Source organism: Xyrauchen texanus, chromosome 15, assembly GCF_025860055.1.
Source record: "Xyrauchen texanus isolate HMW12.3.18 chromosome 15, RBS_HiC_50CHRs, whole genome shotgun sequence".
Taxonomy (NCBI): domain Eukaryota; kingdom Metazoa; phylum Chordata; class Actinopteri; order Cypriniformes; family Catostomidae; genus Xyrauchen; species Xyrauchen texanus.
This window is the reverse complement of record NC_068290.1, coordinates 32,161,462-32,184,972: the sequence shown is the minus strand read 5'-3', so window position 1 is coordinate 32,184,972 and position 23,511 is coordinate 32,161,462. Positions and strand designations below refer to the sequence as shown.

Genomic DNA, 23,511 nt, shown 5'->3' with positions numbered 1-23,511 from the left:
GTGAAAGTTTCACATGCATTTTAAATGTAGTGTTAAATGCAGTATTTTTTGGCCAAAACAATGTTTCTTTTTTTACCTTGTAGATTTTTGCTGTTTCATGAATTTGTTTAAATACATTTTACTGTTTAAATTTAGCAGAAAAGCCTATAACAGGCTGTGCATACAGTGACAAGAAACAATATGTGAACCCTTTGGAATTAGCTGGTTTTCTGCATTATTTGGTTATCTTCATCAAAGTCACAAGTATAGACAAACACAATGTGCTTAAGCTAACAGCACACACAATTATAATGTCTTTAATGAACACATCCAGTTAAACATTCACAGTGCTGTAGAAAAAGTGAATTAACTCTTGGATTTAATCACTGGTTGATCTTCCTCTGGATGCAATAACCTCAACCAAGCATTCCTGGTAGCTGCAGATTAGACCTGCTCAACGTTCAGAAGGAATTTTGGACCATTCCTCCTCACAGAACTGCTTCAGGGTCAGCCATATTCTTAGGAAGTCTGGTGTGAACCGCTCTCTTGAAGTCATTCCACAGCATCTCTATTGGGTTAAGGTCTGGGCTCTGATTTTCTTTTTTTTTTGAAGCTATTCTGTAGTGGATTTACATTGATTTTTAGGGTCAGACCTGCTGCATTCCCAACTTCTACTGAGCTTCAGCTGACACACAGCCAACCTGACATTATCCCATTGGATGTATTGATAAACTTGGAATACATTTTTCCCTCAGTGCAAGCGGCCCAAGACTCGAAGCAGTCCCAAATCCTGATGTTGGGATGATGTTTTCATGTTTGTATACGGTAATCTTTGTTAATTGTAGGTCTTCTCTGATCTCTTTTTTGCCAGGCATGCTCCACATCAACAGATACTTCTTGTGAATAGCAAACTAAAAATGTTTGAGTTCTTTTTATAAGTCACAGAAGCTCTAATCCACACCTCCAATCTCATTTCATGAATTGGATGCAAGGTTTGCCAACTTCTGACTCTAATTAGCTTTTGTTGATGTCATTAGCCTTGGGGTTCACATAATTTTTCCAACCAACACTGTGAATTTTTTAATGATACATTTAATATGTACAAAAACAATACAATAATTTGTGTCATTAGTTCAAAGTTTGTTTGTTCACGATTCAACTTACCACTGTACAGTGTGACAAATTGACCAGCTACTGACCTCACAAAAGGTCAACATGTGTTCATTTTATTGTATCTTTTTTCCCTGAGTAATAACAGTATTTAATGTCTCTGGATGTTAAATTTGATAAAATACTTAGACCTTTATAACATCAGCGACTGGTGCAAAAAAAAAAAAAAAAAAAGACAACAGGCACACAGTTATCTCAACTGGTTTATTGATGACCATTTGCTAAGGCGAGTTTCTGAAATGAATGAACAAAAACTCTTTTTTTCACCAGTGATTAGACAAGATATTGTCTCTTTTCCATATTCTCATTTTTTTTTTTTCTTTCAAGTTTAGGTTTTTTGTTCTTTTCTTACAAAAGTTAGCATATTTAAACTCTTTGCATATTTACAATATACAAGTAAAACTTCCCTTCATTAATGTGATGAAATAACCACACCATTGAAATCAATGTTCAGTCATGGCAGATACCGCTGTGGTTCTGAAATACATTTAACAAAGATCAAGCTCTGATTAAATGTACACGCATTCAGCGCACATATTAATTTGACAAATCTCATTTGCTTTAACCAAAAGAAAACACACAGGCCTTTTCTTTAAAACGACTCATGCAACTGAATGAGCTTCTTAAACAATAGCAAATATAATACATCCTTCAAACAGTACATCCTACAACTGCATTGTCAACAAGGTTAAAACCAGTAGGAAGTCAACGGATCAACATAGTTACAGTGTTTATGCCAGTGCATACTGTGGCAGGCGAAGCCATTATGATAAAGTCTTTAAAAAATAATAATCATAATAAAAAGATCAGGCACTGACTTCGTTCCTATTGCACCGTTATCATTTTTAAAGCTACAGCACACACTTCACTTTGCACGACACATCTCAGTCAATAGGTTCCAATGCCACAGCAGATGATGAACCTAACATTCTTTTAAACAAGGAAATGTGTAGTTGTGCAATTTTCCCATAGAGTCATTGATACTGCAATGCATGTATTTATACAATGTAAAGTACATACGTCCACACAAACACTTACCTAAAGATGCTGGTCTGTCCCAAAAGGACATTAAAAGCAACATGATTATATTTCAAGTTTATATCAAACTGCTGCGATTCATTGTACAGTCCTTGCGCCCCGTGGTCTAATTATCTCTGAAATATTTCAGTCAATTGAATTGTGACTAGTCTGAGAGGATGTACAGAGAAGAGAGCATGTGCTAACATGCAACTGAACAACAATTCATGTCAACAGCACTCTAGTAAAGGTTGTATCATTGAGCTATGCTATTACACTGTTGCTACCAAGATATAACATATAATTATGCCATTTCTGACATTATACATTGTTACATTCATTGAATTGGCTGAACTAGTAAAAATAACAATAATAATAATAATAATAATCTTTTTTTACAGATTTTCGGCATAATTAATCGGCTTATAAAGCTAAATATTATGGTCATAAAGAAGTGTCAAATTGGACCAAATAATGATTTACAAATTACAAGGCTTCATTGTTTATCAATATCTGGGCTACAATTAGCATAAGGGGCTATTCAGTGCTCTATTTTTAACCTCATGAAACTGACAAATCTTGAAATATCAAACCTCAGACCAAATGTACAACAATAATAATAATGAAAAAAGACACTTTCTTGCTTATCCTTGAGTAGTTTTAAATTCAAAAAGTGCTTAATTGATAAATTAATCTGAGGGGCATGAATTTTCCACTCTATATGCTACATTTGCTCACAGCTAGCAAGTGCAAAATGCCAATTTTCTACACAAGAGGACAACAGCTCAAAAAAATGACACTGCTGAATGAATTGTACTCTGCATGTTGGTCAGACAGAGAGAGCAATTGACAAAGAAATAAAGAGACACAGATAGTTGTTATAGCAATCGTTACAACAAAACAATCTATACAAATATCATTATCATCTCTAATAACAGGCACTGTTGAGTTGTCACAAGGATGATATACTGTATCTCCGTATATTTTAACAAATAAAAGGCAAAAGGGGATGATTGATTCATTCACTCTTCACTGAGGCTAGTTTGTCTGGGTGGCCTGGGGGCCAACAACATGTCCACAGTAGGAGGCCCCGGGCCCTTCATAGCCATACTAGCCCCAACCATAGCTGGATAACTGCAGTTTCTTCTCATTCTTGAGTTCAGCACTGGCAATCCCCCGATGGGAGAGGTCACCACTGTTCTGGGAGCCAAGCTAAACCTCTTCACCTTGTCCACCAGTCGCAGGTTCTGGACACTAACCTCAGTCAGACACTGTGAATCAGTTCGAAAACTTTCATCCGCCTCACGTATTTCCTTTAGAATCGAACTGGCTGGCCGCGATGCCAGGAAAGTTTCGTAAGGCGGATCTGAAGGGCTGTAGTCTACAGGTAACACAGGACTGCTGGGTTTAGACTTGTTTGGTGAGTTTGGAGGGGTGGAGGGGAGAATGTCTGAGCCTAGGTGGGTGGGGGTGACAGTGCATGTTAATGATGAGCTGGGGTCTGCTGGAGTGGCCAGGTCAGCCCGGTCCCAGCTATAAGGGTTATAGACAGCAGCAGATATACCTCTATCCTGTAGGAGGCGCACCAGGCCCAGAGAGGTACTGGTGGTCTTGGTAGAGTCCCGGAGGTTGGTGAAGCTCTCCGCCAGGCTGAGGCGGCGAGGCGTGCAGGGGGTGGATACAGGGGTTGAACGCAGACTAGTGTTGGACATCACACATGAGGCCAATGATGGACCTGATAACAGACTGAGAAAGATAGATTTGATTAAATGGTAAATGTCTGGCTGTACAAGCAGCATGAAAACTATGAATTTGTTATTCAGCTGGGCTGGGAAGGGTTGAACCGGCAGTGCGTAAGGTCTCACTTTAGTTGGGACGTTAAGTTCATACTAAGGGCTTAGCAATACTAGTTAGTTTGTAACCAAGTCAGCACTTAATTTGGTTGCACCACCATTTCTTAACACAAGACTTAGCTAATCCTAAGACTGTAAGCACAGAATTGTTGGAAAACCAGAGATTTCAGTTTTATCTTGTTTGGTTGATGTTCAAACCTTTTTTGTCATAGCGTCAGTGATAATAAATGACATTTCCATTGAAATACGATATGTAAATTAAAGTTAATATATTCAATAATATATTTAACCTCCAGAGATCCCCTGTCCAAATGCGTGGACATTATGTTTCGGCTTCGCTATAGGCTAAGCATAATTTCATTTCATTTAAACTGACTGATCTCAGTAATGACAAATCAACATGGTGCCAATCTCAGCTGAGTTTGTCATTGGGAGAAACGGCAAAAACCTGTTAGAGTCAAAAGAGTAGTCTCTAGTTTCACCTGATATGGCATTTTAAACATTTTAGTGATATATCGCAAAACGTCATGCTTTTAAACACAATGAACGTGTGTACTATAGGCTCAATATCCTATATTCACTGTGCATTATCACAATGAGAATCAGTAGGTTCATTCATAAGCTGGAAAATGTTGCAGAAACTTTATGTGGGGTTAGGGTGAAAATAAGTTGCATTTCAAACTGTTCTGAGACCAGTGCAGACAGACAGCACACTGGAGGTTAAGTTATTCCCTATTTACGGAGCAAGGGATTATCCAATATTTTTCCTATGCAACCAAGTGCATTTACTACTTTCATATGGCCTAAGGTTTAGTTTTAGGCTGCAGATGATGTTTGGACCACTCAACACGTTTGGCAGACATGGGACAATGGTAATCAGTACATAGATACAGAATGTTTCTTGCAAAATCTTATTTTAACATGGTTGGCAGTGATTGGATGATGCTGGCCATTACTTTGAATCAGAATTAATTATGATAATTTCTAATGTAATTTCTGCAACATCTCAAAAATATGAATAACCAACACTGCTGGAAACATAATAAACAATTTGATAAAAAAAATCTGACTTTATTTAAATTTTCACAACTTAGTACTGCTGTCAGTGTCCACTAATGTTGACATACATTTTTAAGAAAACTATTTGGTCTTTAAAAAATACAAAAAATATATATATTGGATGCTATTTTACCACTGAGAAAGCTGTTCTTCAGAAAGCTGACAGCATCTCGGCTTGGGTGTGGCAACATGTGATTGCACACTCTCTCTCTCTCACTCTCACACACACACACACACACACACACACACACACACACACACACACACACACACACACACACACACACACACACAAACACATGTTTATCCAATAACTTGTTAGAAACAGCACAAGCCGTGATACTATTTCTGAAGTGAAATTTTTGAATTACTAATGAAGGCTTGGACATACATTTGTTTTGAACCAGCAAAGGCAGATTCTGATCCGTCACGTAATAAAGTAGTTCCATGCACAAATGCATTTTTATGACCATAATCAGTTTTTCCTTATTTTTTTTAATGTACTTGAACTGTTGTATATAACCAATATTACACTCGCAATCGTACTATATGACCCTAAATCAGCACTGCTGTGATTACCTATGGCACTCGGCCTGTGGCCGAATCACTGCAGCGCTGATGTAGGGCCATATCGCACTCTTGCTCGTGTGATATTGCTTAAATATATACACATACACACATATACATACTTTTTTATATTTAATATAATTTTATAATAGTACGTTTTACAATTTGATCTAAAAACATTTTTTTTACATGTTTCTTAGGGGCTACTAACAAAATCAAAAAAGGGAATGGAGAATGCACACAGCAGTCACTCTCAGGTCTAAATTTGTAAATAAAATGTTCAGGAACTGTATAGCAAATTAATAAGGGGCGTTAAATAATTCTAATATAACAGAATGGAAAAATTATTCATTTTAAAATCCAATAAATGTTGAATTTGTTGAAACAGCATGCTGGGAAGTGCATTGTTTATATTGTTTTCATGCTAAAAAGCCACTAAGAAGTCTTTGTTTAACAATTTTCACATACATGCAAATGAATGTTTATTTCAAAATCATCATATGTCTCAAAGAAAACATACGCTGAACATGAGCTCATGGATGTCATTTAATCAGTTTGCATTTTTATTCAAACTGTTGCACATGGTCGGAGGCTTCCATAACTATTTAATGAATACGAAGGGTTATGTTTCAATTAAGTTTAATGGTGCAACCATCAAAAATGGCTGGTGCAACTTTCAGAACATAATTAAACTAAATCTGAGAGTGCTGCAAGTAATTCAATCCAAATCCAGAAAGTTTTCTTCATTAGAGAAATGTGGTTTGAGTGTTGGCACTTTGACTGTGATGAATATGTTTGAGTTTTGATTTATTTTAATTTGCTACAGAAATACAGTGACCCAATTACAAAAACACGTATGAATGTCATTGCAGATGCCGATTGTTTTGATCATTTGTCATATACTGCAAACAAATCATTCTAGACCATTTCTCAAAACTACTGTTCCTTCACTTTTCTTAGCCATTTTAGCAACTACTTTTAACCAACTAATTCCAAGAAATTCTTCTTAGTTTAACAACCCAAAAGTATCCAAATACCTCATTTGGAACAGCATATGTATTGTTTTATCATATAGAACTTATACCATTATATCGTTATACCATTCATGCGATTATCTAATCAGCCAAACGTGTGGCAGCAGTGCAGTGCATAAAATCATTCAGATATGTGTCAGGAGCTTCAGTTAATGTTTACATCAACCACTAGAATGGGGATTTTTTTTTTATTTTGACCATGGCATGATTGTTGGTGCCAGACATATTGCTCTATTTCCCAAAAAATGCTCTGATTCTGAGGTTAGGTTAAGGAGCCTCAAACAAAACAGTTATTAGAGTGGTTTAAGCTTGGTTAAAGGAATAGCACACTTCCATGACACAATTTCATTTTTAGGACCAGGCTGGTCATGCTATTCCTTCTCACCCCCAGGGGGCGCTGTTTAGTGAGTGTGCTCTAAACCCGCCACCAGAACAACATGATAGAGAGCCGCTTCCTCATCCTCATCATATGACCTGCAGACAGCCAGTCAAACAATTGTACGGTTGCTGAATAGACAAGAACCATAAGCCCTGTCCCAAATAGTGCACTCAATGTGGACTTGAGATCTCGAGGCCTTCACTTGGGCATCTGGAAAGTCCATTAGGCCATATGCCACCCCAAACCCACACAACAGTCCATATGGTATTACGCCACCAAAGCATGGACTCGGAAGGCGTGATGGTGGTATTTGGGACAGGGCCATTGATTACATTGATTCAGGTGCAAAGTATACAATGACATTGATTGCTCCTGTTGTGAGAGAGAGAGCGGAAAATCAGTATTTACCTGGGTGTGACTCTGGTGAGTTCGTCTGAAGGATGCATAATCCTGCAGGTGGTGAAGGTGTATGTAGAGCTGGTGTGAGACATACATTTACCAGGGAAATGAACTGGGGAGAGCGAGAGAGGGAGACTAAGATCAGTATACAATGACACACACAAACACACTTATAAAAACACAAAGGAAGTTAAAACTGCTTCAGGTTCTGAGACTACATACAGTCAAATTTGACTTACTGCAAGATATCACTGTGCTCAAAAAGTGTGAGCAGAATTTTAACCATCAACCTTGTTTTTGAAGTAAAAATACACATGAGTTATGATTACTGTATGTGTGGTCGCATGACTTATCCTAATGCAGTTTTAAATAGATTCATACAGCAGAATAGAACAGTGGGAAAGAGGAAAAATCAAATCATGAATTTCATTATTATTAAAGACAAGCAAAAGCTAATTTTTACAGCAGCTGGTTAATAGAATTTTCTACAGATAGAAATGTGAATTGACTTTAAGTGCCCAGCATGTATGTGTATGTGCAACAGTGTCACATTTTCTTTAAGGGGTAAGATTTGCCCACTGGAATTTATTTTCACAGTCCTTTTTTATATCTATTAAAAAATTAATTCTGACCATTTAAAAACTATACAGTGTCTTGTCCATTTATTTTAAATGAATCAATTAGTTAAAATTAATTCTAGGGCCTGGGTAGCTCAGTGAATACTGACGCTGACTACCAACCCTGGAGTCATGAGTTTGAATCCAGGGTGTGCAGAGTGACTCCAACCAGGTCTCCTAAGCAACCAAATTGGCCCGGTTGCTAGGGAGGGTAGAGTCACATGGGGTAACCTCCTTGTGGTCGTGATTAGGGGTTCTCGCTCTCAATGGGGTGCGTGGCAAGTTGTGCGTGGATCACGGAGAGTAGCATGAGCCTCCACATGCTGCGAGTCCCCACGGTGTCATGCACAACGAGCCACGTATTAAAATGCGCAGATTGACTGTCTCAGAAGCGGAGGCAACTGAGACTTGCTCTCCGTCACCCAGATTGTGGGGAGTAAATGCGCCACCACAAGCACTTATGAAGTAGTGGGAATTGGGCATTCCAATTGGGAGAAAAGGGGATAAAATTATGAAAATCTATTCTAAATGGGGAAAATTATTGCTGTTACTATAAAATCAAATCAACAATCAAATACAAAAATAGCTGTAAATAATGCACAATAATTCATTGTAAATAATTGTACAGTCTCTTAATTGTTCAGACTCACGCTTCCCTATTTTTAATAGAACTCTGACACTTGATCCTGTAAAAACAGTCTAACCTTTGACTGGATGTTAGTTACATGCTGGGACTTCCTGTTGGGATTGTCAGATGTTTGTACTGTAAATGCATCTAGGGATGTGTATGTGTGTTGTACAGTGCAGTTACAAACATCACACTCTTTGTCCTAGGAATGGATGATAGTATAGGTGAACTTATGTGTATGGAGAATGCCCCCCCATGCACATACACATACATACTCTGTGACAGTGTTGTGGAAATGCAGGTTAGAAAGGAGATCGAACTGAGAGGAGTCTTGAATAAACAAAAGGAATTGAGGGATGAATTTCCTGAGGGCTGAGAATAAGAATTGAGTCTAGCCAGCCTAGAGTAGCTCTAGATTTTCTCTTAAATAATGTATTTTTCATTTCTGCTTCATCTATTCATTGGCATAATAGAAAAGGCCTATTACTACTGTAAAATAACTATTTGTAAGTAAATCTCACAAAGCCTTTCAAGAACATCTCCAGGTCATTTTTCATTAAAAAAAAAAAACATTTGATATCATATCTAAATATTATATTATGTATTATATTTATATTATGGTAGTATTTGTTACACTGCTGTTACACTGCTGCCCTGATTTTTTAAATAAAAGTAATACTGGACTAATTGTCCAGACAGTATGATTTCCAGAAGAGTATTACAGTAGTAAGAATGTAACGAGAATCATCGTTGAGAATAATGATAATTACAAACAAACTGAAAAATACAAGCAGGCATACTGTAGAAATGAACTGGAAAATGTACTTAATGGTAGTGGTTGACTGATATGGGTTTTTCAACGGTCGATGCTGATACCAATATCTAGAGAGCAGGATGGTCGATATACAGTAAATACACATGAACTGACACAAGGGAATGTTAACACTTCTGTTAATCGGTCAAGTAAACATGGTTATCAGCTGATGCCGTTAATCAAAAATGGCAAAATATTGGCAGATTTTCAAAAATCATAAAGTCAACAGAAAAGTAATCCTTACAACTCCACTGGTTTAATCAACGCTTTGGAAGCGATGCAATCACTTTGGGTGAGAAACAGAGAAACATTTCAATCCATTTAATGATAAAGCTATACTTTCACATTGAGAAAGTGAAAGTGGAGATTTAGAGTAAAAAAAAAGATCCGCTTCTCACCCATCATATCGCTTTTGAAGATATTGATTTAACCACTGGAATCATATGGATTTTTTTTAAATGTGGCATTTATGTGATTTTTGGATCTTCAAAATTTTGGTCACCATTCACTTGCATTGTATGGACCTACAGAGCTGAGATATTTTTATAAAAAACTTAGTTTGTGTTCTGCAGAAGAAAGAGAAATTCATACACATCTGGGATGGAATGAGAGAGAGTACATGATGAGAGAATTTACATTTTTGGGTGAACTATCCTTTTGTGATAAAAATAATGTCACAACGCAAATGTCTCCTAAAAAAAAAAAAGATGGCTTTTTTTTTCTTTCTTAAAATTTAATTTCAAATATTCTTTTTATTTCAGTTTGAAATATGACTTGGACATGTTCTTAGTTAGAGTCACCCTAAAATGCAGTCATGCCCTTAACGTTTCGAATCATCCACTATTGCACCTCACATTATGGCAATCCTGAGAATATCTATCCTCAGGAAGTATTTTCATTAAGCAAGAATTTATTTCTAACTTCCATAACTGCTATTCTCATTTTCAGTATTGAGTAAGAAACCAGAGAAATGATTTTCAGACAGAATGATAGTAAAATGGTTAAAATGACTGTACTCAAAAGAACATGGCAGCTCTCTTCACAGGTGAGGTAGTGGTTGGTGTGCAGTGGATGTGTGCCTGCAGCTGTACAGGGAGAGAACCAGCTCATCCCAGACCTTCACAGGCAGTACAATTGGGGTTTGGGGGTCTCCACTGGGGCATCGGCCGGTTTTTAGAGGGGCGTTATGTTCCCAGCCCCCCAAAGCCTGTCCTGAGGGTTAGTGGTAGAGGGTAATAAGGGTCCCTCACCAGATGAAACCTCCTCCTCTCCTGCCACCACTTGGTCTAGCCCCACTCCAGGGGTCCCTCCGTTCTCTCTGAGCTGCTCTTCCTGGATATAGCAATTGCTGGTGCGTAGTCGTCTGGAAGCAGGTGAGCAGGGCAGAGAACCCATGTCAGAGGTAGAGATGATGGATTGGGAATGCTGTCCTGCCTCGTCTTCCTCCAGGTCTGTGAATTGGTACACCTCCTCCAGATCTAGCTCCAGTGGGCGGAAGCCCTTGGTCACCACGCCTGGCCGGGTGTCCAGGAGGCTACCCAGGTGGGGCTGGGCTAACTGCTGCCATGCGTGCAGAGTGGCCGAACCTAAGGGAAGAGAAGACAGAGAGGAGTGATCACACTCAAATATTTGACAGCACACAATGGCATCATGAGAGGAAGGCGAGGTGTGTGAATCCTATGACTCATTAAAGATATCTTGTCAAGCTCTGCTTTAAAGTTCTTTAGTACTAAACACATGTCATGGCATTTAAATACATATTTTGACTCTGTCCCCTATGCTAAATGAGGATGATGTGTTCCCTAAACTCCTGTCCCCCTAGTTTCAATGCTGAGAACTGATCTGTGAGTTTTTATAATGTATGGACTACCTATGTTGCATTACATCTTCATGGTGAAAAGCATCGTGTAATGATTTATGTTCAAAATAGTTATGGTGTAATATAATTTTTTTCCAAAGGTCACAGACTGTTTAGAATGGTGGCCACCAATTAGTCTGGAACCCGGATTGGCAAGACATCATGACAATAGTTGCCCTATCGCACATTTCAACACTTTATACAAAATAACGGAGCTGTGTACACCGCAAGCACCACGGGGCGAAGATAGCACTGATCTTTCAGCGCTATATCCTTTACTGTTACTGCCATCGCATAGTAGAGCTGGACAGGAGACCATAGTGGAGAAATACAGTGAGCAGCAATATAGATGGATACCGGCATCTTTCGCTAAAATGCACTCCAGAAAGTGAGAATGAAGCCAAGTTAAAAATCTTTATGTGTCTGACATGACTCCGATGGTTTATCTAACGAAGCAAGGTATGTGACAGGACAATTTCTTGTGGTTCCAGAGCGCATTAAGACAAGAAACGTTTTTTTCCCCCCCAGCTAAAATTACCTATATTCAAGCCTATTGATAATAAACAGAGATTTTTGTTTACATTTTGTGAAAATTAAGAGTGATTTGTGAAAATGAGTCAGAGATATCATCATCTCATGGATGGCAAAAAAGACAACCAAAACTTATATATAAGTTCTCTCCTTATGATGAAAAACATTTCCACTGTCAGCCCATTTATACATAACTATAGCAAACAGTATTTTTAAAGAGCATTTATTACGATGTATATTTGTTTGTTTGTGGTAGATTTGCATTTTAAGGAAAATATATAATGGTTTATCAAGACTTTTACATTACCTACATTTTTTCTCAGGGGTTACCCCTGAACCTCCGTACAGTATCTTTCCTATACTGTATACTATAGCCTATATAGCCTACGGTAGAAGATCCCCCATAGTCCACTTCTTTGGTTGTCATTTGGCCACAATGTGCTCATTCTTGACCAGTTATGGAGAGCCTTTTTGATTGTTGTTTAATAAATTTTCTTTTTCTTATTTTAGAAAGTAGGCTACTACTGCTGCCAACTTGGAAATGTATAATAACTATTCCAAAAGAAATGAAATACGTTATTATGATACATTGTGATGAAAGTTATTACTGTTTAGACCTTTGGTGGGATGGAAATGTCGAGACTGGACCTCTTGGAAATGCAACTGGTTTAGAATATAGTCTTGGATCAAGTTCCTAAATAAATGATGACTATTTAAAATTGTTGTACTCTTAAGATAATCTATCCTCAGGAAACAGCTCTTAAAGTTACATACAATAGCAGTGAAATGTTTGGATGCAACTACTGATTCTTCATTATGACCATTTTCCACATCTTAGAATAAAAGTAGTCATCAAAACTATGAAATAACACAAATGGAAGTATGGGAATTATGTACCAAAAATGTTAAATCAAATTAAACAATATCGAATAGTACGCAATGTTATCCATTACAGCTCTGCATACTCCTGACATTCTCTTAACCAACTTCTTGATGCTTTCTAAACAGTATTTAAGAAGTTCCCATGTACGCTGGCCACTTGTTGATGGCTTTTTCTACATTATCTGGTTAAACTCATTAACATTTTTAGTTTTGTAGAGAACTGTATACATAGGCAAAACTTCAAACTTATTTTAAGCCTTTAGATCAATTCGTTTTTACGTTTCAGAAACTTAAATTTACTCAAGTGTCCAAACTTTTGACTGGTAGTGTATAACTAAAGTTGTAATTCTTTTTGATTGTGTTATAGACAGATACAGTAAAGAAAGAGAAAAGATGGAGGGGAAAGTAAAAGACGTGTTTATTAGAAAACTATAAAGACACTAAAGACAAAAGGTAAGACAATGAAAGTGTTCAACACACAAATTGAAAACTGAGAGGAAAGACGGTGAGTAAACAAATGTGAAAACATTAAGGAACAGGGGCTTAGACAAGTCAAATATATCTCAGGAGGAAATCAAGAAAAAATTGATAAATAAATCATTAACATGCTTTTGATATTTGTACTTTTCCTAAAACAATTGAACGCTAGCGAGAGATAATAACTATAAGATTCCCACAGTGCTTGACTTAATACTTCCTTTTTTTACGGAATAATTTGAAAATATAAAGACATTCTGTTATAAGCAAACAAGTTTGTCGTATGGGTCCAAATACTTTTCTGGGACACTTTTTGTCTTTGTGGTTCTATAACCAAATAAATATGTATCTTAATATGCATTGGGTAGTTTTTGCACCTACTCTCATCTCGCGCCTCTTCACACCAATCCCAAATTTATGTCAGGAAAACTTACGTGTGACAAGATTTAAAAATGAAACAATCCATCTCTATGAACTTTCAAACCAAGTCCGAAATACTTTCCTCGGTTAATTATTTTTCAAAGGCTAGTTCCATTTTTAAACTGTTCGGATACCAAACACTCCATTCCAGGTATACAACTTTTTAAAGAGGATCACAGAAATGTAGCATTGAACTCATTGTGAACAGTTTTTTATGAATTAGTGGACTAGTGTGAATAGGCCTTTACACAGTAAGTTGTACTGAGACTGGGTTCTTATAGGACACAACACTCATATATATATATATATATATATATATAGTATACTGGCAGTGTGTGTGAGAGTGTAGGTGTCTAAATCTCAAACCAGCAACGGGGCTGTGTGTGTCTGAAAAAGAAGGAGTGTTGTGTCGTCAGGTCCTCAGCACTGTGGTGCATCAGCGTCCACAGAGCATCAAACAGTACAAGGGTGAATGGTCGAGATTTTGCTCTATCACCTTCCAGAGGCTTGACGATCTGGAGTTTCTCCGGCAGGTAGGAGCGGGAGCTGTATACAGAGTACACCGAGTGCAGGGTGCCCAGAGACATGATGCTGTCTGTCGGAGTGAGGGAGCCACCCTCTTCACTGCCACTCCCACCATATCTGTCCTTATACGATTCGCTCTTCTCCTCTGCCAGGGCCTTGAGTTTACGCTCTCTCTCCTCTTCGAAGAAACGCCGCTCACTCAGGTAGTTGTCCCGCCGGAGGGAGAGACGACGTAGAGCTGCAGCGAGGTCACGAGAGCCGGGTGTGCCAGGCGTGCCAGGCTTTCTGTTGGAGTCATTAGAGCTGGAACAAAAATCAGAGCTAGAATGTAAACAGAGAAATCTGTAACACTATTGCTATACATGCTCCACAGTCTAATGTTAACTACTAGAAGTAATATATAAATAGATTTTTCAAACACCCACCAACTAGGGTTGGGTACCCAGAGTCGGTTAATGTCCAGAACCTGTACCATTTTTTTTAAATATCGGAACCGTATGATTTTCATGACTTTCGGTTCCATTAACGGTTCCTGTACGTACAATTTTCTGCTGATTTGGAACAAACACCGTACCACTACACTCTGACAACGATTACTGCTGCGCAACTCTACAATTTTTAATCTACAGCACGGAACATACAGCGCTTTCAGTAAAGTCTGATTCCTGAACAAATGACTCTCATGAGCTGGTTCTTTTGAATCTACAGTGTGGAACATAGAGCGCTTCAGGTTTAGTCCGATTCCTGAACTAATTACTCTAACGATCAGGTTGTTTTGAATCAACAGAACTGAACATACAGCGCTTCTGGTTTAGTCCGATTCCTGAACGAATGAGTCTAATGATCCGGTTCTTTTGAATCTACAGCGCTAAACATACGGCGCTTCCTATATAGTCTGATTCCTGAATGAATTACTCTAATGAGACGTGTTTTTAATCTAAAGCACGGAACATACAGTGCTTCTGTTATAGCTTGATTACCCAACAAATGACTCTTATGAGCCTCTTATTTTTAGTGAATCAAAAACACATACATCGTCAGAGAGGTAAAATAAATAGGAGAATTAAGAGGAATCGGAATCGTTAAATTCCCATCCCTACCCCCTCCACACATACTTATCCATCTAATGGAGGAAATACAATAGACTTCTACATTTATTATATAAAACTTATTATCATTACTAATGAACACTTTTTGCATTTTTATAATTTTTTTTATATATTATTTATATTTCAATTATTTTATTAAAATCTATTTTAATAAAATAAAAATCAATTTTATATTAAGTTTTTTTCTATTATTCCAACAACAGAGCAAAATGTATCATACTGCTCAAAAATATATGGCAGAAGCCCTTGTTTGATGCGCTCACCCATCCTGAAGTGACTCTGTGTCCATCAGTATGCTGTTAGTGCGGTTGTCCATTTCTACACCATCTCCTCCATACATGCTCGACCTGGGTGTGCTCAGACAACTAGATCTCCTGGAGTTCAGACTGGATGTCTGATTGGAACCCGGGATGTTGATAGGGGAGGGGCCCATTGAGCGCTGCCGAACCGTCTGGTTGATGTTCCGCACTGTCTCAAAGACACGCTTTGGATGCAACCTGAAGGAAAAGTAATTATATCAATGTTAACAGACAATAAACACAACAGACAGCCCTCTACACACAGGCAAAACACATGAAAACCTATGTCTGAGGTATTCTCCTCTCTCTGTGGAACAGTTCAGATAGCCACATATAAAAATGTCATATTCCTTTTAAAATGCCTTTCCCTTTTTTTTTATTTTTTAGATATGAGACATAGGCATTAGGATACATGAAATATCACACCTTTGGTCCTCTACTTCTGGATCAGACATCTGAATCTCTTTCCTCATAGTGCCTTCAATTTCAGCAGCTAAAGAGTCCTGTTACCACACACACACACGCACACGCACAATAGACACACAGGGAAAGAACAGGAATATTGCATGCATTTCTGTATCACAGTATTACTGATATACATTTGAGTTAAACTACAACATTCTGTAGTCATCCAGAGATGCACATTTGCACTTTATATCCAATTTCCATTGATTCATTATTTATCTATATAAGGATTTCTCTGTTTTCTCATTCTTCATCTCTTACCATGGGGAAGAGTCCAAGCGAGTGGAATCGTCTTGGTGTACTGAGAGGCACAGATTTATTCCTGAAGTTCTTCAGTTCCTCCTGAGCTTCATGTAACATCTCCATACACTCAGCACACTTGTCTTCCAACTCCCTCAGCTGGTGCAGAAACACAAAGAATGAGATAAGGAGATGGTTATCAGCAGTAATATTCAGAGTTTGTTTAGAGATCAAAGATAGAAAAGGAAAATACATTCCCATTTTACACCCATCTTAAAGGGACAGTTCACCCAAAAAGAAAAATTCTGACATCATATACTCACCCTCATGTTGTTCCAAACCCATCTGACTATCCATACATATAAAAAAAAAAAAAAGAAAAGTGACAGGCTAACCTTTCTGCTCAACATCTAATTTTGAATTCCACAGAAGAAACATACAGGTTTGGAACAACATGAGGGTGAGTATATGATGACGTATGGTGCAGATCAGTTGAAGTGACTATGAATATTGTGTAAGCAGACCGAGTTGTGGTGTGTTTAAATGTGTGTGTGTGTGTGTGTTACCTCTGCTGTTAGTGCTCTTTGGGCATCTTTAGCTGCTCCCAAATGCTGAGTGAGCTCTACGTTTTCAAGTGCATACTGAAAAATATTATACATGAATGCAGAGTTATCAGTGTGCTTCTCCTAACTCATACAGTGTAACTACGTCACGTTCACAGAGGCTTCATCTACACCAAACAGCAATAACTCACAGATTTGGCTTTTTTCTGCAGGTCGACAATCTGCGAGAGGAGGTGAGTGATTTCCTCTTGCTGTCGCGAGGTGTCCTCCGTCTTCTTAGCCAACTCCTCTGCAATCGTGGAGATTTGTAAGTTCACATCTCCTGAGAGAGAGAGATACAGTTCATTTGTAAGACCCCATTCACATAAGGGATGTGCAAAACTACACAGTTTCATTACTTTCCATAAATGCACAATTTGGAAAACAATTAAATCGGAGAGTTTTCATCTGTAAATTCATCAGCTTTAAAGCACCCCATCTATAAATATTAAAACGAAAAAAAATGTATAACCTAGTCAACCTTATTAATCAAATAGCTGATTGGTGGACAAATCCTTGGTAAATACACAATGTGGTAATGTGCGCAATCCCCAATAAAGAAAAGTTATAGATTTCTGTAATTTATTATGAGCAATTAATATAATTAATAACAGCATTGTGAATATAAGGTGGAACAATAAGATACATGAATAGAAAAGAATACGTGAATTCAGTCAGTGTAGGACGGTTGTAGTGAGTAATTTGATATTAGTTTACATTGGGAGGGAATGTAATCATTGATTAGCAGTGCTGCTATGAGATAATGTTATGGGTGGATCTACTCACGGAGCTCTTTAACACAGTCATTTACAAGCTGTTGTTCCTTTTCTTCATACGAGATTGTCTCCGTCTCCAGGTGATTCGCCTGTAACAAACACATTAAAGAATGATCTGGACAAACAACGCCTTACAAGCTTCTCTTTTGTTTCTGTTCTTAACAGTAGGTTGTGTCTAAAGTGCCCATGTTTTAGAACAATAGTAGAATTTATCCTAGTGACAAACAAAGCAATGGAGTTGCCATCCAACTCTTTTACACAAACTTTAAGGGCTCAAGCTGGTTTCAATATACGACACAATGTAATGAAACTGGCATTACATGAGAAATCCTATATGGTTATGTCTTTGGATCAGCCTTGATCCATAGTGTCTACAGTCCCCAAAAATGTTTTGGTGAGAATAGGTGCTGGTTGCAGATTTCATAGTCCGTGAGGCATGTGCTGGTTTTAGATGCCAGACACATGTCACTACAGTTAAGGTAAGTTGGCCATACAGTTGGAAAGAGAGAGAGAGAGAGCGCTACTGAAGCTGACTAAAATGTGGTCTGATATGCTGGTTAATTGTTGGTATGAATTTATGCATCAGAACTACATGGAATATTTGTACGTTTTGTACAATTCATTAGTCACACACCACAGCGTTATTTAAAATGAACTTGAGTACATTTGATTATTTACTCTAGAGCATAACATAAATGTATTGCAGTTCATATTTTATTGAAGAGCACAGATAACAGGTAAACATAATTTGGGTATATACTGTAGTTTGTTTAACTTAGAAATGAGATAAGCCTGGAACCCTGCTCATTTTAGAAGCAGTTTTGAATATGTGCAGACTCTGAATAAGTGGCTTCCATAAATGTGATATAATGCAAAGCATTGGAATTAGCAGTGAAAATGTATGCAGTGTGAGCCGAATGCTGCCATTTCCTTTGGGCACTGGTTTGAGGTCAGATTTGAGGTCTCTCACCTCTGATCGGAGGACGATGTTCTCTGCCTCCAGGTCTTGGAGTTTCTTCTGCAGTGAATCCAGAGGGAAGTCATTTGGGACTGAGAGAGACGAATCATTTCGGTGAATACTGCAAAGAAAATCACAGACAGACAAGTAAGTGAATTAATAAATAAATCTCACTGAAATATAGCATACACGTTTTTACTAGGGATGCACAGATCAGGATTTTTGCAGCCAATTACCGATATATTGGTTTTACCAATTTATCTGTGCCAATATATATACACAGTATTTACACACCGATCAGCCACAACATTAAAACCACCTGCCTAATATTGTGTAGGTCCCCCTCATACCACCAAAACAGCACCAACTTGCATCTCAAAATAGCATTCTGAGATTATTTTCTTCTAACCACAATTGTACAGAGTGGTTATCTGAGTTACTGTAGACTTTGTCAGTTCGAACCAGTCTGACCATTCTCTGCTGACCTCTCTCATCAACAGAACTGCTGCTCAATAGATGTTTTTGGCATCATTCGGAGTACATTTTAGAGACTGTTGAGTGTGAAAATCTCAGAAGATCAGCAGTTACAAAAATACTCAAACCAGTAATCCATGTGATTATCTAAACAGCCAATTGTATGGCTGCAGTGCAGTGTATAAAATCATGCAGATACAGGTCAGGAGCTTCTGTTAATGTTCACATCAACCATCAAAATGGGGAAAAAATGTGATCTCAGTGATTTGGACTATGGCATGATTGCTGGTGCCAGATGAGCTGGTTTGTGTATGGAGTATGGTTTGAGTCTGATGCATTCATTCTACATATGCACACGCACGCATGCGCACACACACTCACACAAACGCAACACATACTACTGGTGCTTCATTTTCATGCAGTGTTTTTAGAGGATAAACGGCTGTTAACACTTGAACTACTCCAGTGCAGCTCGAGAGTCATGACAGGATTATCCCAGCACCAATGGGAAGCTTGATATAACGAATCCATCAAAAACAGGAAGATTTCAAATGTCTGTCAAAAATAAAAGTCCTGCTTAAAGCTCTATTCAACTGGATGTGTGAAATTGAGGACAGAAAAATATAACTACTGTATACAAATTTTATATTCAAAAAGTATCAATAATACTCATAATAACAATTCTATAATATGAAATGGTTGTTTTAATATTATTATTATTGTCATCATCATTGTTAAATGTGTAACCGGAGATGTTTTTAAATATACACATGGTTATCGCCAAAACTCTCTTGATTTTTTTGTAGATTATTAAACCATTGTGGTTCAGTTGGATCAATGAAGTAGATGCACTACCTTTAATGGACACCAGATGGCGTTAATCAGTTTCTGGTATACTAGCAACAATGTGATGTTATGCTGCCTCAGCAGCCTGTCCGAAACCAATGTTGCTATTGCAGTTGTTAAGATGCTTCGAGTGGTTTTCTGAGCAATACTATGCTGTTTCTAGGGCATATCTGGGTGTTCTGAGAACTTCTGGGTGAAAAGTCCAAATCCCCTACACCAATAGCTATACGTTATGTTAACATAGATGGAAAGCTGTGAAAAGAGCTCACGGACTCACGGTGTGGTAGCAGCAGACTCTCCGTCGCTCTCCTCAGCTGCACTTGTATAGAACTGCAGGAGTTCATCCTTCATGGACAAATCATGACGCAACTGAGACACCTGCGTGCATGTACACATACAAACTCTCACTGCTCACAACAATACACACAGTGTACTCATTCACTACACTGTATAGTACACTGCAGGAAAATAATGTTTTGTGATAGAAACTTTGTGACAAAAATTTCATTAAATATTTTTAAAGTAGTTTTGTTTGCAGACAGAACAATTTTGGGATTCTTTAGCTTTCTAAATGTGGGTTGAACCTCATTCACTCACCTCTTCCCGTATATGTTCCACCTGCTCCTCCAGGAAGGTGTTCCTCTCACTGAGAGTTTTGTTCTTCTTCAAAAGAGACTGACCTATACGTGCCGCCAACTCCAAATCACGCTCTTTCTGAATGGACACAGAGAGGAAGAGGCAGATTAATGATTGCTATTCTAAATTTCAGTTGGTGTTCTCACACAAAGCTTTCATATGGCTTCAGAAGACTTATACATTATATACATTATATAATGCACAGGTCGTACTGGTCTACTACAGTATTAAGATACTTTTGTATTATTTTATGGTGCTTTTGCATCCTTTTTGAATCTTGAAAGCTCCAGTTCCTATTCTTATTAACTGCATGGAGAGGAGAAAAAGAGAGAGAGGAAAAAACCCAAAAACATTAGCAATAAGAAAAAAGGAAGTAATACGGTTTGGAACAAGATGAGGGTGACTTAATGAAGATGCAATTTTCATTTCTGGGTGAACTATTCCTTTAAAATGTTAATTACAAAATATTTAGAATTTCATGGGTGGAATGAATAAAGGGTAGTGAAAATAATCTAGTATGATTGATCATCTAGGACAAAAGACAAACACTTGTTTGGTTTGTGTTCATTTGTAAAGCATGAGGGTATCTGGGGACTAGTTGAGTAGATCAATATTTAATAACTGAATCTAAGTTGATTAAAGCATAGTATCAACTTGGATATTAAATAAACATCACATCCATTATATCTAGTTCTAGGAAATACTAATCAATAATCTCCAACAATTTACAGAGCATCATCTGTTGCAGTGCAGGAATGCAAGATTGTGTATAACACTTATTAACACTTACGGAACTAATATGGTATATTAAAAGTCCTACATCACAGCATGAGGGACACGTTTTAACCCCCCCACCACCATGACCCCACATCCATGGCTTACCTCCTCCAAAAGACGTGTCACAGCGTCTATGTCATTATATGTTTTAGTCATCTGGCCCACTCGATCAGCACACAGAACTGTGGGAACAGAGAATCAACAGAGAAAAAAATTCATTGGGTGTTTGATTGTAGTGCCCACTAAATATTAAGCCGGAAATCAAAAATAGCATGTGCAGTACTGGTCAATGAATAACAAGAACAGACAACAATGACAAATATAATGTAAAACTTTGAGTTTAAGGTAAAGTGGCAATTAAATAGCGACAAAGAAGATTTATGCAACCAACTTAATAACTAAACTCCAACACAAACAATCCAGTCTACGCATGTTACAAAAAAGTGCTTACGTGCTTCTCTGATTAGATAAAACATGTCAGAATATGAATTACTATGATTCTAATTTCCTTTGCAATGATCCCAAGTGATATATAATGATCAGAGAATTATATTTATTCACTAATGCAAACAACTTTATCAAACAGAATTTTGTCTACTGATGTTTTATATTGCCTACTGATGTTTCCTCATCTTTGTTACCAAGAATCTCTCATTGTGTTTGTCCCAATGGAGACCATAACCACAGACCATAAACATTTCCATCATCACATTTTCTCTTTATCAACAGGTCATCATATTTCAGCTTATAAATAGCTCAGTGGATTTATCATAGCCAAACCCAGCGGCCCCTCTCAAAGCATATTTTTCACACATAATGATTATGTGAATGTTCTGCAAATGCACAATTATACATACGTTCTATACATTTAAATTACTTACTAAAGGGGCCATGTCATGAGGAAACTAATTGTCATCGATATTTTGACATGTAAGAAGAGGTCATTGTACTATAAAAACATACCGTACGTTTCAGAACTCAAAACTTCCTCTCCAGTCCGAAAAGAGCATTTATTGTTTCGACTCTGAAAAATGACTTGATTTGAAACTGGCTACATTGTGATGTCACATTGTAGTGTCATTTCAATTGCCTTCACAACATATGTAATCATCGCAATAAATTGATAGAGAGGTTGAAGTACTTCCACCAAATGTAGTTTGCTTTTAACCGATGAAAAGATCAAGATGTCAAGTAAGGTCCCCAGCCATGTGTTCCTGGCTGTGGAAAAACTGTATCACTGCAAAGCCTTCTGAAGTATCCCAACATTAGGTATGAATGGCATATTTAAACAAAGTTCCTGATCGATCAATGTGGGATTATATGTTTTGTTCTGCACAATTCCCTAAGAATTCTATTGAGACCTATTATGACTTAGACTTTGCAAAGAAACTTATATTGAAAGATGGAGCAGTGCCAACTATATTGGACATGACAGTAATGCTGGTGAGTAACAAATTTAATACAATTGTTTCTGTCGGTGATTGTTCTATATGTGAGGATTACATAGTCAGCCATTTTTAATAAATAAAAACATGATCAGGACTCCATCGTACAGAGGATTGTGGTTATTACACGGTTATTTACCAAAGAAATACAAAATTGCTCACAAAATAATGATGTGAGATTATATAATTTTATTATGGAGTGCTACGAAAGACAATGGTATAGTATACGCTAGTGGCTGCTGTCCCATCTGTCTTGTATTAGCCAGTACGTCCCTTAATTAACATAACACTGAGCAATATAAATGATCATAAAGTAAAGATTTGCATAATGGAATTCAATCAAGTTTTATATGGTAACATTTAAGGTCCACCAAACTGCCCAGAGACTCTCTCCAGAAGGCATATTTTGCTAAACATTACCCACAGCTTAAACATTAAACTTGCCTGTCTTATATAAATTTTACAAACAGTACATTGAAGGGCATTAAAAAAATAAACACAGCATTTATTATGGAAGTCAAAAAATTTATAAAATAGATCAATATATAGATTATTGGTGGGCACGTTACTTTATCAATACATATTTGAGGCATCGATATATTAGGATCAGCCAACATTTAAATTAGAAGCCTAATTTTTGTGCTTTCAGTTCATTGAAGTCTGACGTAATAGCTT

At 37.5% G+C, this 23,511-nt stretch overlaps 1 protein-coding gene across 5 annotated transcripts in view; it reads right to left on the bottom strand.

Annotated features, from left to right (window-relative positions):
- Positions 1-1,339: 1,339 nt before the first annotated feature.
- The window catches only part of trak1a (trafficking protein, kinesin binding 1a), a 54,929-nt gene continuing 32,757 nt past the window's right edge, over positions 1,340-23,511 (bottom strand). For 4 of the 5 annotated variants that reach the window (XM_052143333.1, XM_052143330.1, XM_052143332.1 and 1 more), the window contains 14 exons: positions 21,497-21,573; positions 20,576-20,692; positions 20,256-20,356; positions 18,671-18,779; positions 17,711-17,789; positions 17,077-17,207; positions 16,889-16,963; positions 16,344-16,481; positions 16,044-16,120; positions 15,582-15,815; positions 14,181-14,512; positions 10,767-11,102; positions 7,467-7,569; positions 1,340-3,912 (listed from right to left, as the gene is read on the bottom strand). In XM_052143333.1, coding sequence (XP_051999293.1) covers positions 3,189-3,912; positions 7,467-7,569; positions 10,767-11,102; positions 14,181-14,512; positions 15,582-15,815; positions 16,044-16,120; positions 16,344-16,481; positions 16,889-16,963; positions 17,077-17,207; positions 17,711-17,789; positions 18,671-18,779; positions 20,256-20,356; positions 20,576-20,692; positions 21,497-21,547 — 2,607 coding nt within the window. In that variant the 5' untranslated portion in view covers positions 21,548-21,573 and the 3' untranslated portion in view covers positions 1,340-3,188. Of the gene's footprint in view, positions 3,913-7,064; positions 7,154-7,466; positions 7,570-10,766; positions 11,103-14,180; positions 14,513-15,581; positions 15,816-16,043; positions 16,121-16,343; positions 16,482-16,888; positions 16,964-17,076; positions 17,208-17,710; positions 17,790-18,670; positions 18,780-20,255; positions 20,357-20,575; positions 20,693-21,496; positions 21,574-23,511 lie in introns of all 5 variants that reach the window. The other variant, XM_052143334.1, reaches the window with a different exon arrangement.